The sequence below is a fragment of the Scyliorhinus torazame genome, chromosome 1, assembly GCF_047496885.1.
Source record: "Scyliorhinus torazame isolate Kashiwa2021f chromosome 1, sScyTor2.1, whole genome shotgun sequence".
In the NCBI taxonomy this organism is placed as follows: Eukaryota; Metazoa; Chordata; class Chondrichthyes; order Carcharhiniformes; family Scyliorhinidae; genus Scyliorhinus; species Scyliorhinus torazame.
In genome coordinates, this window is record NC_092707.1 from 387,630,417 (window position 1) to 387,646,137 (window position 15,721).

General features: G+C 43.0%; 1 protein-coding gene across 4 annotated transcripts in view; it reads right to left on the reverse strand.

Moving 5' to 3' along the window:
• The window catches only part of cnsta (consortin, connexin sorting protein a), a 98,379-nt gene that overhangs the window by 12,066 nt on the left and 70,592 nt on the right, over positions 1-15,721 (reverse strand). For all 4 annotated transcript variants that reach the window (XM_072512880.1, XM_072512871.1, XM_072512878.1 and 1 more), the window contains 2 exons: positions 15,405-15,501; positions 3,602-4,515 (listed from right to left, as the gene is read on the reverse strand). In XM_072512880.1, the coding sequence (XP_072368981.1) occupies positions 3,602-4,515; positions 15,405-15,501 (1,011 nt within the window). The remainder of the gene's footprint in view (positions 1-3,601; positions 4,516-15,404; positions 15,502-15,721) is intronic.

Below are 15,721 nucleotides of genomic sequence, written 5' to 3' on the forward strand. Positions count from 1 at the left end.
GTTTAATCTGCTCACTACAGATAGGGTGGTACGACAACTGAGATGAGCTAAGGTATTTAAGACCTTTTACAAAATTTATACAGGTTAGAACCTCCATGGGATGGGTAAAATATGATGGTAGGCCTGCTCTACCCTCATCTACATATCTTGTAACCTCCTCAAAGAATTCAATCAAATTTGTGAGGCATGACTTACCCTTCACGAATCCGTGTTGACTATCCCGGATTAAGCTGCATCTTTCCAAATGGTCATAAATCCTATCCTTCAGGACCTTTTCCATTAATTTACCGACCACCGAAATAAGACTAACTGGCCTATAATTACCAGGGTCATTTCTATTCCCTTTCTTGAACAGAGGAACAATATTCGCCACACTCCAGTCCTCTGGCACTATCCCCGTGGACAATGAGGACCCAAAGATCAAAGCCAAAGGCTCTGCAATCTCATCCCTTACCTCCCAAAGAATCCTAGGATATATCCATCTTCGTGATAGACAATTGTATCTGGCTCACAGATCACAGCATGGAATACCAAAAGAGAAGGCAGGCCCTTTGCTCGTCTGATTTTCATCTGCTTTCACAGATGCTGCAGCACATTGGAGCAGAGGTTCTGTAGGAGTGTCCTATACTCTGCAGTAAATGGAAGGTTATTAGCAGATCCAACCTACTTCCCTGCCGGATGTTGGGAATGACCCACTGTGGCACTGAGCTATCAGGGGAGCTGAACTAGCTGATCTCAACTGAGGTAGCAATTGAATCACTGGAACAAACCCAGTGCCCATGAATTAGGGAGGGGAACATTAGCCATGATACTCCTGTGATGCCTTCAGGAAAGTGCAAGCGTGTAGATGTTGAGTTAAGGCAGGATTGTCCATGCAACTGAGTGAGCTGTTGACATTGCCTACTTAAAAAAGAAATTGATGAAGTGGTTGATTGTGCACTATCAAAAAAAGAGGCTAGAAGATTCAGTTAGATACTCAACCATGGGTCACAGGGAGCAGTAAGAGACATTTAGTTATTAACATTAACAGTCTGTTTTTAATGGAATCTATAACTTTTTTTCAACTTGTATCACGTGTATAGACGGAAATGTGCCATGATTTAGTGGGCAGCACGGTAGCACAAGTAGCTAGCACTGTGGCTTCACAGCGCCAGGGTCCCAGGTTCGATTCCCCACTGGGTCACTGTCTGTGTGGAGTCTGCTGGATTGGCCATGATAAATTGCCCTTAGTGTCCAAAAAGGTTAGGAGGGGTTAGTGGGTTACTGGGATAGGGTGGAAGTGAGAGCTTAAGTGGGTCGGTGCAGGCTCGATGGGCCGAATGGCCTCCTTCTGCACTGTATTTTCTATGTCTATCCCATCTGGACCAGGGGACTTGTCGACCCTAAGGTTTTTCAAAATTGCTAATACATCCTTCCTCAGAACATCTACTTCCTCTTGCCTACTCGGCTGTATCACACACTCATCCTCAAAAACATGGCCCCTCTCCTTGATGAACACTGAAGAAAAGCATTCATTCAACGCCTCTCCTATCTCTTCTGACTCCATGCACAAGTTCCCACTACTGTCCTTGACCGGCCCCAACCTCTCCCTGGTCATTCTTTTATTTCTGACATAAGAATAAAAAGCCTTGGGGTTTTCCTTGATCAGACCTGCCAAGGACTTCTCATGCCCCCTCCTCACTCTCCTGAGCCTTTTTTTTTCAAGCTCATTCCTTGCTACCTTGTAACCCTCAAGCGACCCTACTGAACCTTGTTTTCTCATCCTTACATCTGCTTCCTTTTTCCTCTTGACAAGACATTCAACCTCTTTTGTGAACCATGGTTCCCTCACACGGCCATTTCCTCCCTGCCTGACAGGGATATACCTATCAAGGACATGCAGTATTTGTTCCTTGAACAAGCTCCACTTTTCATTTGTGCCTTTCCCTGACAGTTTCTGTTCCCATCTTATGCTCCCTAATTCTTGCCTAATCGCATCATAATTACCCCTCCCCCAATTATAAACCTTGCCCTGCCGTATGGTCCTATCCCTCTCCATTGCAATAGTGAAAGACACCGAATTGTGGTCACTATCTCCAAAGTGCTCTCCCACAAACAAATCTAACACTTGGCCCGGTTCATTATCCAGTACCAAATTGCCTAGCGAACCACCATTAAAGAATTTTACATAAAGATGTAAGATTTCTTTTAAAAGTAAAACTTTTCGAAAGGTAAAATTTTCTCCTTTTATTAATGAAGGTCTATTCTGTATTTCTCCCATAGTGACTAGTGATTTCTAAACTTCCTTTTGAAACACCATGTTTTTCCTGAACTCCCAAAGAGATGAGTCTTTAAGTGCTCTGGACAGTGTTGGTCGCTGGACCTTATGAAGGACATACTTACCTTAGGGGGGAGGGACTTACCTTAGGTGGGAGGTGTGCACAAAGGCTCACTACCACTATTCCTGGGATGAGAAGGTTATCCCATGAGGAGGGATCGAGGTATTTACAAGAACAGATAGATGGTGCTTTACAGTTTAGATACTGGCATGCTAAAGTCTAGAACTTGGGGGAAATAGACTCACGATAAGGAGACAGCCATTTGAGACAAAAATTAGGAGACATTTATTTGCTCAGATGCTCATGAATCTTTAGTGCTCCCTGGCCCAGAGATCTGTGGATGCTCAAACTGGAGAGTATATTCAAGGTTGAGATCAATAGATATTTGTCACCAAGAGAAGTAAGGGATGGGTTGGAGGCTTAATGAGCCATATGGCCCATTCCTGCTTCTTATGTCTTACGTCAAGTGCCCTGGCAGCTTTGTCAGTGCACCTGTAATTTTTTTTAAAAAGATGCTCCAAAGTAGTGTTTCTCCTCAACCACTAATAAACTGTTTACTGCAATGACTGCACAGTCTACCTTCTTGTAGCCATTGATGCAATATTCAGTCATTTAAAAAAATAGTTTCACAAAGAGATTTATATACAACTAATCAACTGGCCAAGATCTTGCTTCCTTTGATCAACTTTTGAAACACAAGCTTTGCACTGTTAATCACAACTACTTCATCTAGTTCGCTTTTTGTTCTTTTAAATCTTGATTATACAATATTTTTTATAATGCATTGGTGCTTCTCATTCTCAAAGTGGGGCTTGATTTCATATTCTTCAAATGTGACATATTAAAAAGTGGCTACACATTTTTCAATGAGAGCAAATTCAGTTTTATATTTCAAGTCACTTTTTCCATTGCATATTAATCATTTGATGTAACTGCTTTTCCTAGACTGGCAGCAGTTTGCTATAACCAATGTGAGCTGCACTTCAGAATGACAAGAGTATGGGGAATATATTAGCTTTGGAATACTGTAGAGGTCAGTAGGCTTAAAAAGATTGCAAACCAAAGTAAGCAGTTTAGAATTACAAATAAAAATGGACATAATTTGTCTCATCTGCATCTTAACAGAAGGAGAAAGGTAGAAGAAAACCGGTCACGAAAACACACTCCATTTGTGTTTTGATTTTGAGCTTGGGTGCAAATAATGGAAAAAAATGTCGTTACCATATACAATCTGATCAAAAGTAACAAACATGATGTTGTGAATAGTTCAAAATAAACATTACCTCTTCTATCTGTATCTTTTTTGCAAGTTCATCCAAGGAAAGTGAACTATCATTCAACTGCATTGATAACTCATCAGTATCATTCTTCTGACTGGATGAGATAACGTCCTGTATAGAACTGTAGAGTGCTTCAACATTCTTATCGTCCTCCGGTTTTTTGGAAACTTCATTTGCCATTCGGCTCTCATTAAACTTTGCACTGCATGGAATTTCTTCCTCCACTTTTGAATCTACTTTATCTGTCATCTGTTCACATCCATTTATTTCATTCAAAAGATCGGTCTGGTTTTGCTCTGTTGCTTGGTAGTCTATCCTCATACTTGCTTCTGAATGACCTGTATTCTGTCTAGTCATGGCCTCTTTTACACAATCATTGGAATCAATTTCAACTTCTTTTTGAATTGCAGAATTGCTTTGTTTGGACACAGCTTGGCCATCTGTAATGAATTGGATAGTTTTATTACATTCCAACAAATGTGTTTGCACATTTTCCTCAGTTTTGCCAGCAAACTTCAAATCATGTAGGTTTTTAGATTCCTCTGCATGAAATAACGGAGCAGTGTTCAGGACAACTTCTGTCTCGTCAGAGAAACCCTCTGTCTCAATTGTTTTTGAAGCAGTTAGCATGTCCTGGCAAGGCGTTGTGGCATGTGGCTGAAAGCACACTTCATCTGTTACAGTGTTTTCAGAATACAAATGTTCTGGCTCAACATCAAAGTGTATCGTTCCCATTGCTCTTGCTGCTTTTACTTGACCCTCCAGCGATGATTCAGCATCATACATTGCATACTCTCCCTCAGAGCTTTTACCCACCGTTAATGCAATCTGTACAGAATCAATACAGTATTTTTTTCTGCCCTCCGGGACTTCCAATGATGCATCATCACATTTTCCAAGAGGTTGGTCTGTAAAACCTAATAACAGAGCAGAGGAATATACTTTTCATGAGCAATTTAAGATATTTGCTGCAGAGCCCTTTAAAAATTGATATGCTTCGACTTTGGATCTCCACTGCTGAGTGAAATCCCATCTGCCAATCCTGGCTCTGTTCCACTCAGTAAACAGACATAAGTGACATTAAATTTTAATGGATTTTTATACATTATCCATTCAGGAAGAGACAGGCAGTCACATGATCACCAAGGTTGATGTACACTTACTGATGATTAACTATTCACAGTGAATCGGACTCACTAAAAACCTATAATTAATTAGATGAAACCAGAAATGTTACCATACTTATATGAACCTTGAATGGAATAATAAAGTTTGAGTTCTGTTCTGTTAGAATTACAAGATCAGCACTTACCATTTTAAATAACCAGTGACTAAAAAAGGTCTATACAAATGACAGCTCTTCCTGTTTTTGCTTATTGAAAACACCAAAATATTTGTTCTGACACTAAGAAATAAAAATCCAACTTGATGTTTAAAATTGACAAGTGCACAAAGAATGAGGTTTTCTGTAGTAAATTAGGATTAGCGGACACCTGCATTTGTCTCTTTCCAGTCTCTAATTTCTCACTACTTGTTCCACTAAAAGCTGTGCAAACTTTGCAACTCTATGTGCCAGAAAGGTGGTACAGTTCAAGCTATTTACTGGAAAGGAAAGAACATTTAAAAACAATGAAGATTATAACTGCAATGAAATGCTGGAATTTTGAAAGTAAAATTGTTTCAATCATGCAACATTAAAAAAATAAATGTAATCTTCATATTTAACCTGACTTTATTGCTGTGACTCCTGGCTTTGTTTAAATGCTATAACAAGTTGAAAGTTTAATTTCCTTGGATCAGCGAACAGTCTAAAATTAAACATTTTTATTGGTATTGTCCCATTCTTTCACATTACATTTTTGGCACACTAGAATCAAGTTCACTATGTACCATTCACATAAAAAAACCAACTGATTTTTACACAAATCACTTGAGCCACATATGAATGTAAAGAAATGCTTTCCTGTTTGGTTACTGATTTTACTGTGTAGTTAAAGCGATCTCCGCTGATCTGATCGTTTGCTAATAGGTGAGCGACCTGCAGTTGCTATTAAACTAACTTGTTGAAAGTGAAAACAAACAAGTGACATACGATTCAGCAAACAAGAATATACAAATGTTACTCATGATTTGATAAACAGGGCGGCATGGTGGTGCAGTGGTCAGCACTGGTGCCTCACGGGACAGAGGACCCGGGTTCGATCGCGGCCCCGGGTCACTGTCCGTGTGGAGTTTGCACATTCTCCGTGTCTGTGTGGGTCTCACCCTCACAACCCAAAGATGTGCAGGGGTAGGTGGATTGGCCACGCTAAATTGCCCCCTAATTGGAAAAGAAGAATTGGGTACTCCAAATTTATATTTTAAAAAATGATTTGATAAAACAGAATTCAATGTTTAGTGTCAGAATACATATTGTTTGAAAAAGTGACATACCTCCCTTTCCTCAGTTTGTTTTAAAAAGATTTATTTTTAAAAAATGGTGGCTACTGTGTGCACTTTATTGAAAATCAAGATAAATGTTAAATTTAAAGCCCATGAGATGAAAAGGATAGTGGCAGCATGGACATAAAATTGGCTGAGGGATAGAGAGCACAGAGTAATAATGAACAGTTGTTTTTCGGACTGGATAAATGTATACCGTTCCCTAGAGGTCAGCATTAGGACCTCTCTTCTGTTTGATATATATCAATGATCTGGTGTTGCATCTCCAGGGCATAATTTCATGACATCAGATGTCATGAAACTATGATGACAGTCTCCAGAAGGACGAGTAACAAAGTGGGCAGACACATGGCGATTTCAAACATTAGCTGGCGGACAAGGAAGGGTTCTGTGGTCAGCATGATACAATTTCAAAATCCTATTTCTTTCCTTCAGGCCATGATGAATTCTAATTAGTGGTGATGAAGAGGAGGAAGAAAGCTAAGCAGACAAATCAACAAATGTGCAGCCAACTTTATGGAACTTCTCCCTGCCACAAGGAGATTTGTTTAAGGGCGCCAGTATCTCAAGGGTTGATGTAATCCATTCTGTATTCTTACTTGAAATCAATAAATTTTCAGAAAATTCATTTCCAGAAAACATGCATTCCAAAATCAGGCTTGCACCGTTTCCCCCTACTTTTAAGAAAGTTTGGAATACATAGATACACAGAAGATAGGAGCAGGATGAGGTCTTTTGGCCCTTCGAGCCTGCTCCACCATTCATCATGATCATGGCTAATCATCCAACTCAATAGCCTAATGCTGCTTTCTCCCCATAGCCTTTGATCCCATTCTCCCCAAATGCTATATCTAGCCGCCTCTTGAATATATTCAATGTTTTAGGCATAAACTACTTCCTGTGGTAATGAATTCCACAGGCGGTGGGCCAGTGGCTCAATGGATAACGCGCCTGACTCCGCATCGCGACATCCTAGGTTCGGCTCCTGGCTGGCTCGTGGCGGACGTTTCGACATCAGTTTCAGTCCATGAAAATGAATTCCACAGGCTCATCACTCTTTCTGTGAAGAAATGTCTCCTTATATCTGCCGAAATGGTTCACCCTGAATCCTCAGACTGTGACCCCTGGTTCTGGACACACCCATCATTGGTAACATCTTACCTGCATCTACCCTGTCTAGTCCCGTTAAAATGTTATAAGTCTCTATGAGATCCTCCCTCATTCTTCTCAACTCCAGCGAGAACAATCCCAACCTAGTTAATCTCTCCTCATAGGACAGTCCCAACATCCCTGGAATCAGTCTGGTAAACCTTCGCTGCACTCCCTCGAGAGCAAGAGCATCCTTCCTCAGAGAAGGAAACCAAAACTGCACACAATACTCCAGGTGTGGCCTCACCAAGGCCCTGTATAATTGCAGCAACACATCCCTGCTTCTATACTCCAAACCTCTCGCAATGAAGGCCAACAAACCATTAGCCTTCTTTACCACCTGCTGCACCTGCATACTTACCTTCAGCGACTGGTGCACAAGGACACCCAGGTCCCGCTGCAGACTCCCCTCTCCGAATTTACAACCATTCAGGTAGTAATCTGCCTTCCTGTTTTTGCTTCCAAAGTGAATACCCTCACACCTAAGAAATTATACTGCATTTGCCATTGATTTGCCCACTCTCCCTCGCCCATTGATTTGCCCAAGAATGAAGTTCTCCTTGCATGCAGGAGGTGGCAATAACATGATTCTGCTTTGAAATTTGTGCAACATATCTTGTATAGGGTAGAAAAGGCTGATGCAACTTTTAATATTGGAGTATTAAAACAAAATGTGCATGAAGAATGTCAAAAGTTAATTTGATTTGATTTATTGTCACATGTACCGGAGTACAGTGAAAAGTATTATGTAAAGAATTATGAAGAAAATATTATTTTGTAATAGTAAACATAGCAACTACTAGTTTTCAAAGGAAGTAAATGTTCAAAATTCTAAATAGCAAAGTAATATGTAGAACAAACAAATCGAAATGTGAGTAATTAATTATCTTGAAATTGTATAAAAGGAAGCAAAAGGACCAGATAAATTCTCATTTATTTTAAAAGGCCGGAATCATCATATCGGACCAGCATCTTCCATTGTCTTAAGACACCAAACAAATCACTCAGGCCAGGATGCGAAGACCAGGGGGGGTCGCAATTTTGGTGAGCAAGCGGGTGGCATTTGAGGTGGCAGGTATTGTGGCAGATAAAGGGGGTAGATATATTATGATGAGTGGCAGGTTGCAGGGGGCCCGGGTGGTGCTAGTGAATGTGTATGCTCCGAACTGGGATGATGCAGGGTTCATGAAGCGGATGTTGAGTAGGATTCCAGATTTGGAGTCAAGCAGTTTGGTAATTGGGGGGAGAAGAGACGGGACTTCAGTACGGTCCTGGACCCGGCACTGGACCGGTCTAGGTCGAGATCGGATAAGAGGCCGGCAGCGGCCAAGGTCCTGAGGGGGTTCATGGACCAGATGGGGGGAGTGGACCCGTGGAGATTTGCCAGGCCAAGGGAAAAGGAGTTTTCTTTCTTCTCCCATGTGCACAAGGTGCACTCGCGGATTGATTTTTTTGTGCTAAGTAGGGCGCTAATCCTGAGAATGGAGGGGGTGGAGTATTGGGCCATTGCAATCTCGGACCATGCCCCGCACTGGGTGGAGTTGGGGCTGGGGTAGGAGAGAGGCCAACACCCTCTGTGGAGACTGGACGTAGGACTATTGGCGGATGAGGAGGTCTGTGGGCGGATTCGGCGGTGTATCCAAAGCTATGTGGAGACCAATGATACGGGGGTTTTAGTGAGTGTGGTCTGGGAGGCGCAGTTATCAGGGGGAGCTAATTTCAGTCAGGGCCCACAGGGAGAAGAGGGACCGGATGGCGAGGGAGAGGTTAGTGGGAGATATACATGGGGTGGACAGGGGGGGGGGTGGGGGGGCGGAGGATGAAGCAATTCCTGGACCAACTGAAGTTCCCTAAGGTGGAGGAGGGTGGGTAGAGGGATTGGGGGCCCCGATTGAGTTGGAGGAATTGGTTAAATGGTTGGAGGGTATGCAGTCGGGCAAGGCCCCGGGACCGGATGGGTATCCCGTAGAATTTTACAGGAAATTCTCAGAGCTGTTGGGTCCGCTATTGTTGAGAACTTTTAAAGAGGCTAAGGAAAAGGGAACCCTTCCCCCGACGATGTCGCAGGCTCTGATCTTGCTCATTATTAAGCGAGATAAGGACCCGTTGCAATGTGGCTCCTATAGGCCGATTTTGCTGCTTAATGTAGATGCCAAACTGTTGGCCAAGATCTTGGCCACTAGGATTGAGGACTGTGTCCCGGGAGTGATCAATGAGGATCAGACGGGGTTTGTGAAGGGCAGGCAGTTGAACACGAATGTGCGGAGGCTCCTGAATGTGATCAAGATGCCCTCGGAAGGGGGGGGCGGATGCAGAGGTGGTGGCGGCAATGGACGCGGAGAAAGCTTTGATCGGGTGGAGTGGGAGTACCTGTGGGAAGTGTTAGGCAGATTTAGGTTTGGAGAGGAATTTACAGGGTGGGTTAAATTGTCTCAGGCCCCGGTAGCGAGTGTGTCGACGAACTGGCTGCTGTCGGAGTACTTTAGGTTACATCGAGGAACGAGGCAGGGGTGCCCCCTGTCCCCCCTGCTGTTTGCACTGGCAATCAAGCCGCTGGCGCGTTCGATAAGGTTCCCCACGGTAGGCTACTGCAGAAAATACGGAGGCATGAGATTCATGGTAATTTAGCAGTTTGGATCAGAAATTGGCTAGCTGGAAGAAGACATAGGGTGGTGGTTGATGGGAAATGTTCAGACTGGAGTCCAGTTACTAGTGGTGTACCACAAGGATCTGTTTTGGGGCCACTGCTGTTTGTCATTTTTATAAATGACCTGGAGGAGGGCGTAGAAGGATGGGTGAGTAAATTTGCAGATGACACTAAAGTTGGTGGAGTTGTGGACAGTGCAGAAGGATGTTACAAGTTACAGAGGGACATAGATAAGCTGCAGAGCTGGGCTGAAAGATGGCAAATGGAGTTTAATGCAGAAAAGTGTGAGTTGATTCACTTTGGATGGAATAACAGGAAGACAGAGTACTGGGCAAATGGTAAGATTCTTGGCAGTGTGGATGAGCAGAGAGATCTCAGTGTCCATGTACATAGATCCCCGAAAGGTGCCACCCAGGTTGAGAGGGTTGTTAAGAAGGCGTACGGTGTGTTATCGTTTATTGGTAGAGGGATTGAGTTTCGGAGCCATGAGGTCATGTTGCAGCTGTACAAAACTCTGGTGCGGCCGCATTTGGAATATTGCGTGCAATTCTGGTCGCCGCATTATAGGAAGGACGTGGAAGCATTGGAAAGGGTGCAGAGGAGATTTACCAGAATGTTGCCTGGTATGGAGGGAAGATATTATGAGGAAAGGCTGAGGGACTTGAAGCTGTTTTCGTTAGAGAGAAGAAGGTTAAGAGGTGACTTAATTGAGGCATACAAGATGATCAGAGGATTGGATAGGGTGGACAGTGAGAGCCTTTTTCCTTGGATGGTGATGTCTAGCACGAGGGGACATAGCTTTAAATTGAGGAGAGATAGATATAGGACCGATGTCAGAGGTAGGTTCTTTACTCAGAGTAGTAAGGGTGTGGAATGCCCTGCCTGCAACAGTAGTGGACTCGCCAACACTAAGGGCATTCAAATGGTCATTGGATAGACATATGGATAATAAGGGAATAGTGTAGATGGGCTTTAGAGTGGTTTCACAGGTCGGCGCAACATCGAGGGCTGAAGGGCCTGTACTGCGCTGTAATGTTCGATGTTCTATGGCATTGAGGGAGTCCAGAAACTGGAGGGGGCTGGTTCGGGGGGGGGGGGGGGGGGGGGGTGAAGAGAGCATCGGGTTTCACTGTATGTGGATGACCTGCTCCTGTACATTGCGGATCCGGTGGAGGAGATGGGGGAGGTCATGCAGATCCTTAGAGATTTCGGGGACTTTTCGGGGTATAAGCTGAATGTTGGGAAAAGCGAGCTTTTTGTGATACATGCGAGGGGCCAGGAAAAGAGACTGGGAGAGCTACCGCTTAAGATGGTGGAGAGGATCTTTCGCTACTTGGGCATTCAGGTGGCTAAGAGTTGGGATGCCCTGCACAAGCTCAATTTAGCGCGGTTGGTGGATCAGATGGAGGAGGACTTTAAGAGGTGGGACATGCTGCCGCTTTCCCTGGCGGGCAGGGTGCAGTCCGTGAAGATGACGGTCCTCCCCAGGTTCTTGTTCGTCTTCCAATGCCTTCCCATCCTCATCCTCAAGTCTTTTTTCAAGCGGGTAAACAGGGTTATTACAGGATTTGTGTGGGCAAACAAGACTGTTTTAAGAGACTGTTCTTAGAGCGGAGTGGGGGTGGGGGTGGGCTGGCGCTGCCGAACCTTTGCAGCTATTATTGGGCAGCGAATATATCCATGAATCGGAAGTGTGGAGTAGAGGAAGGGGGGGCGGCATGGAAGCGGTTGGAGGTGGCGTCTTGCAGGGATACTAGAACATAGAACATTACAGCGCAGTACAGGTCCTTCGGCCCTCTATGTTGTGCCGACCTGTGAAACCACTAGTCTGGGAGCATTGATAACGGCTCCGCTGCCGCTCCCGCCGACACGGTACACCACCAGCCCGGTGGTGGCAGTGACACTGAGGATCTGGGGTCAGTGGAGACGGCACAGGGGGGAGGCAAGGGCTTCAGTCTGGACCCCGATACGGAACAATCACAGGCTCGTTCCAGGTAGAATAGATGGTGGGTTCGGAAGCGGGCACAGAGCGGGTATCAAAAGGATGGGGGACTTGTTTATTGATAGGACTTTAGCTAGTCTGAGGGCGCTGGAGGAGAAATTTGGGTTGCCCCCAGGGAATACCTTTAGGTACATGCAGGTTTGGGCGTTCGTGAAAAAGCAGGTGGGGGAATTTCCATTGTTATCTGCCCGGAGGATACAGGACAGGATGTGTGGTATGGGGATGGATGGCAAGGTATCGGACATATACCAGGAGCTGCAGGAGGCGGAGGAGGCCTCGGTGGAAGAGCTGAAGGGCAAGTGGGAGGAGGAGCTGGGTGAGGAGCTAGATGAGGACCTGTGGGCTGATGCCCTGGGCAGGGTCAATTCCTCCTCATCTTGCGCCAGACTTAGCCTGATTCAGTTTAAGGTGGTGCACCGGGTGCATATGACAGTGGCAAGAATGAGTAAGTTCTTTGGGGTGGAGGACAGGTGTGTGAGATGTTCAGGGAGCCCAGCAAACCATGTCCATATGTTTTGGGCATGCCCAGCACTTACAGAATTTTGGAAAGGCTTTGCAAAGGCTATGTCTAAGGTCTTGGACACTCGGGTAAAACCGAACTGGGGGATAGCGATATTTGGGGTATCAGACGATCTGGGAGTGCAGGAGTCGAAAGAGACCGGAGTTGTGGCCTTTGCCTCCTTGGTAGCCCGGAGGCGGCTCTTGTTAATGTGGAGGGACTGAAACCCCAAAGTGTAGATGCTTGGGTCAGTGACATGGCTGGATTTCTCAGGTTGGAGAGGATAAAGTTTGCCTTGCGAGGGTCCTTGCAGGGGTTCTCCAGGTGGTGGCAACCGTTCCTTGACTTTCTCGCGGAATGTTAAGTGGAGATCAGCAGCAGCAGCAAACCAGAGGGAGTGGGTGGTGGATAGATTTTATTTGTAAAGGGCAGATACCCCACCTTGTTTTGCTAATTTGTTAAGTTGTTTTCTTCATTATTACTATGCTTTTTGTGGTATTCTTTTTGTAGTGGTTTGTAAAAATTATTGAAAAATTTTGAATAAAAACAAATTAAAAAAAAAAGACACCAAACAAATATCAAGAAACAGCAACACATCGCTATTTAGGTGCTAGATTACAGACATCAACTTAAAATCTATTTAACATCTGCTACATATAAATTGCACTGGAGTACGAACTAATGCATTTAAGCACTGCAGCAACCTATAAATATGGCACATACCAACAGACTTCCTCATATGAGACTCTTGATAAATAGAGATTTGTAATATTGAAAAATTCCAGATAACAAAACTGATTATAATTCAACGGGAATTTTTACATTGCCTCCTATTTCATTTCATTTTGGGCTAAAGTCTGACAACATTAAGTCACAATATTAAAAAAATGGTGTGAAATCGCACAAGGTACAGTTTCTTCACATATGTACTCAAGCAAGTATGTACATAATTGGCAGGGAAGTGGTATTAAACAAACTGTTGGAGCTACGGGTTGACAAGTCCCTGGGTCCTGATGGAACTCATCGTAGAGTGTGAGATAGTTGGTGCGTTTGTTTAAATTTTCCAAAATTCCCTTGATTAGAGGAAGGTTCCATTAGACTGGAAAATAGCAAACCTTTATTCAGAAAGGGAGGGAGACATAAAGTAGGAAATTACATGCTGGTTAGCTTAAAATCTGTCATAATAAAAATGTTAGGCAGTCTGATTAAAGACATTATAGCAGGGCACATAGATGAATTCATGGTAATCAGGCAGAATCAGCATTGCTTTGCGAGAGGGAAATCATGTTTACCAACTTATTGGAGCTCTTTGAAGAAATAACGTGCTGTGGATAATGGGGAACCGGTGGATATACTGTACTTAGATTTCCTGGAGGCAATTGATAAGGTGCCACATCGAATGTCATAGTGGAAAATAAAAGCTCAAGGTGGACAGGGCAACATATTGGCATGAATAGAAGATTAACTAGCTAACAGCAAACAGAGAATGCATAAATGGGGTCATTTTCTGGTTTGCGAGGTGCAAATAGTAGTGTGACACAGGAGCCAGTCTTGGGGCCTCCATGTTTTACAATTTATATAAATAGATTAGATGAACGGACCAAAGGCATGGCTGCTAAATTTGCTGATGACATAAAGATAGGTAGGAATGTAGGTTGTGATGAGGACATAAGGAGGCTACAGAAGGTATAGAAAAGTTAAGGGAGTGGAAAAAGATTTGACAAATGGAGTATAATGTGGGAAAATGTGAAATTCTCAATTTTGGCAGGAATAATAATAAATCTTGTTATCTGAATAGTGAGAGATTGCAAAGCTCTGAGATGCAGAGGGATCTGGGTGCCCTAGTGTATGATTCGCAAAAGGTTAATCTGTAGGTGTGCAGCACGTAATTAAGAAAGCTAATAGTTTTATTGTTTATTGTGAGGGGAGATTATGCTTCAGTTATAAAGGGCATTGGTGAAATCACATCCAAGTATTGTGTACAGTATTGGTCTCCTTTTTTAAGGAACAATGTAAATGCACTGGAAGCAGTTCAGAGAAGGTTTACTAAACTAATACCTGGATTGGGTGGGTTGCCTTGTAAGGAAAGGTTAAACAGGCTAAGCTTGTATCCATTGGAGTTTATAAGAGTAAGATGTGACTTGATTGCAACATACAAGACCCTGAAGGATCTTGGTAGGGTGGACGTAGAAAGGATGCTTCCTCTTGTGGAATAACCTAGAACTGGGGGGTGGTCACTATTTGGTTAGCCTCTGTTGTTTAAAGTATAAATTGCTTACAAAGATAGTGTTTAGTTAACAATTCTTTTAGTCATTTGTTACAGTACATGTTTCAAACCATGAAATTTAGATGCGTCGTTCTTTCAGCTAGTAACTGGAAGTTCAATTTTTTTTTTTAAATTGGTCTCAACAGAGACTGTAACACTTTTCTTGACATGAGAATCTAGCACTACCACTATTAATTTCTCAATGAAAGGTACTTATCGCTTATTGAAGAAGTCCTGCCGATCAGCAATTATGAGGTGGTGTGGAAGGAAGCTCAGCATGATCACAAACAAAATAAGCAAAGTGAGAGCATAAAAATAAAGGATAAATAAAATGTTTAACTTTTCATGTTAAAGGTAGACAGTACCAGAGTGGACATCATTAACAAAACTTCTGCTTGAAATTTCAGTTGCCTCTCAAAGTATGATTTTTGTGAAGTATATAACCGATAGTTTCAACCACAACCAAGTTTCAATCACACAGGTTAGAATAGGGGGGAATAATCTTTTTTAAAAATCAACTCTCAATGAAACTGCCCATCCTCAATTACAAAATATTGCGACTTCTGCATGTCCTTTATTATCGATTGAGATCCAATGCAGCATGTTTTGATAATGGACTATATAACTTGACAATGCACAGAAAACAGTGAGCATTAAATATCTGGCTTTGAAAACAAGGTTTTCTGAAGCTTAACACAATTTGCTTACTGCCAATATTCAATAACAAAGGAGTGCTTCAGTTCTTCAATGAACAAATGTCATTTAAGGCAACATCAACAGTTTCAATCATTTCACACTTACTTGAGTTGTACTCTGCAGTATTATTTGTACAAGCATCTCCTCCTTTTGAAGGGAGATGATATTCATTTTTGTAGAAGCATTCTGTTAATACAGAAATCTGAAACATTAAAGAACACCTTAAGGCTTGCAGCAGAAATTACATTTTAAAATTATATACAAGATTTTCTCAACTGTCCTTTCACCGCCTAATTTTTGTGGCCATTGATGCAAATTATTTTTCTCCCAAATGCATTGAACAATTTACAGCATTCAAAACTTCAAATATCTAAACTGGACGCAGCAATTTATATCAAAATTAGAGCTGCATTATAGGTTTA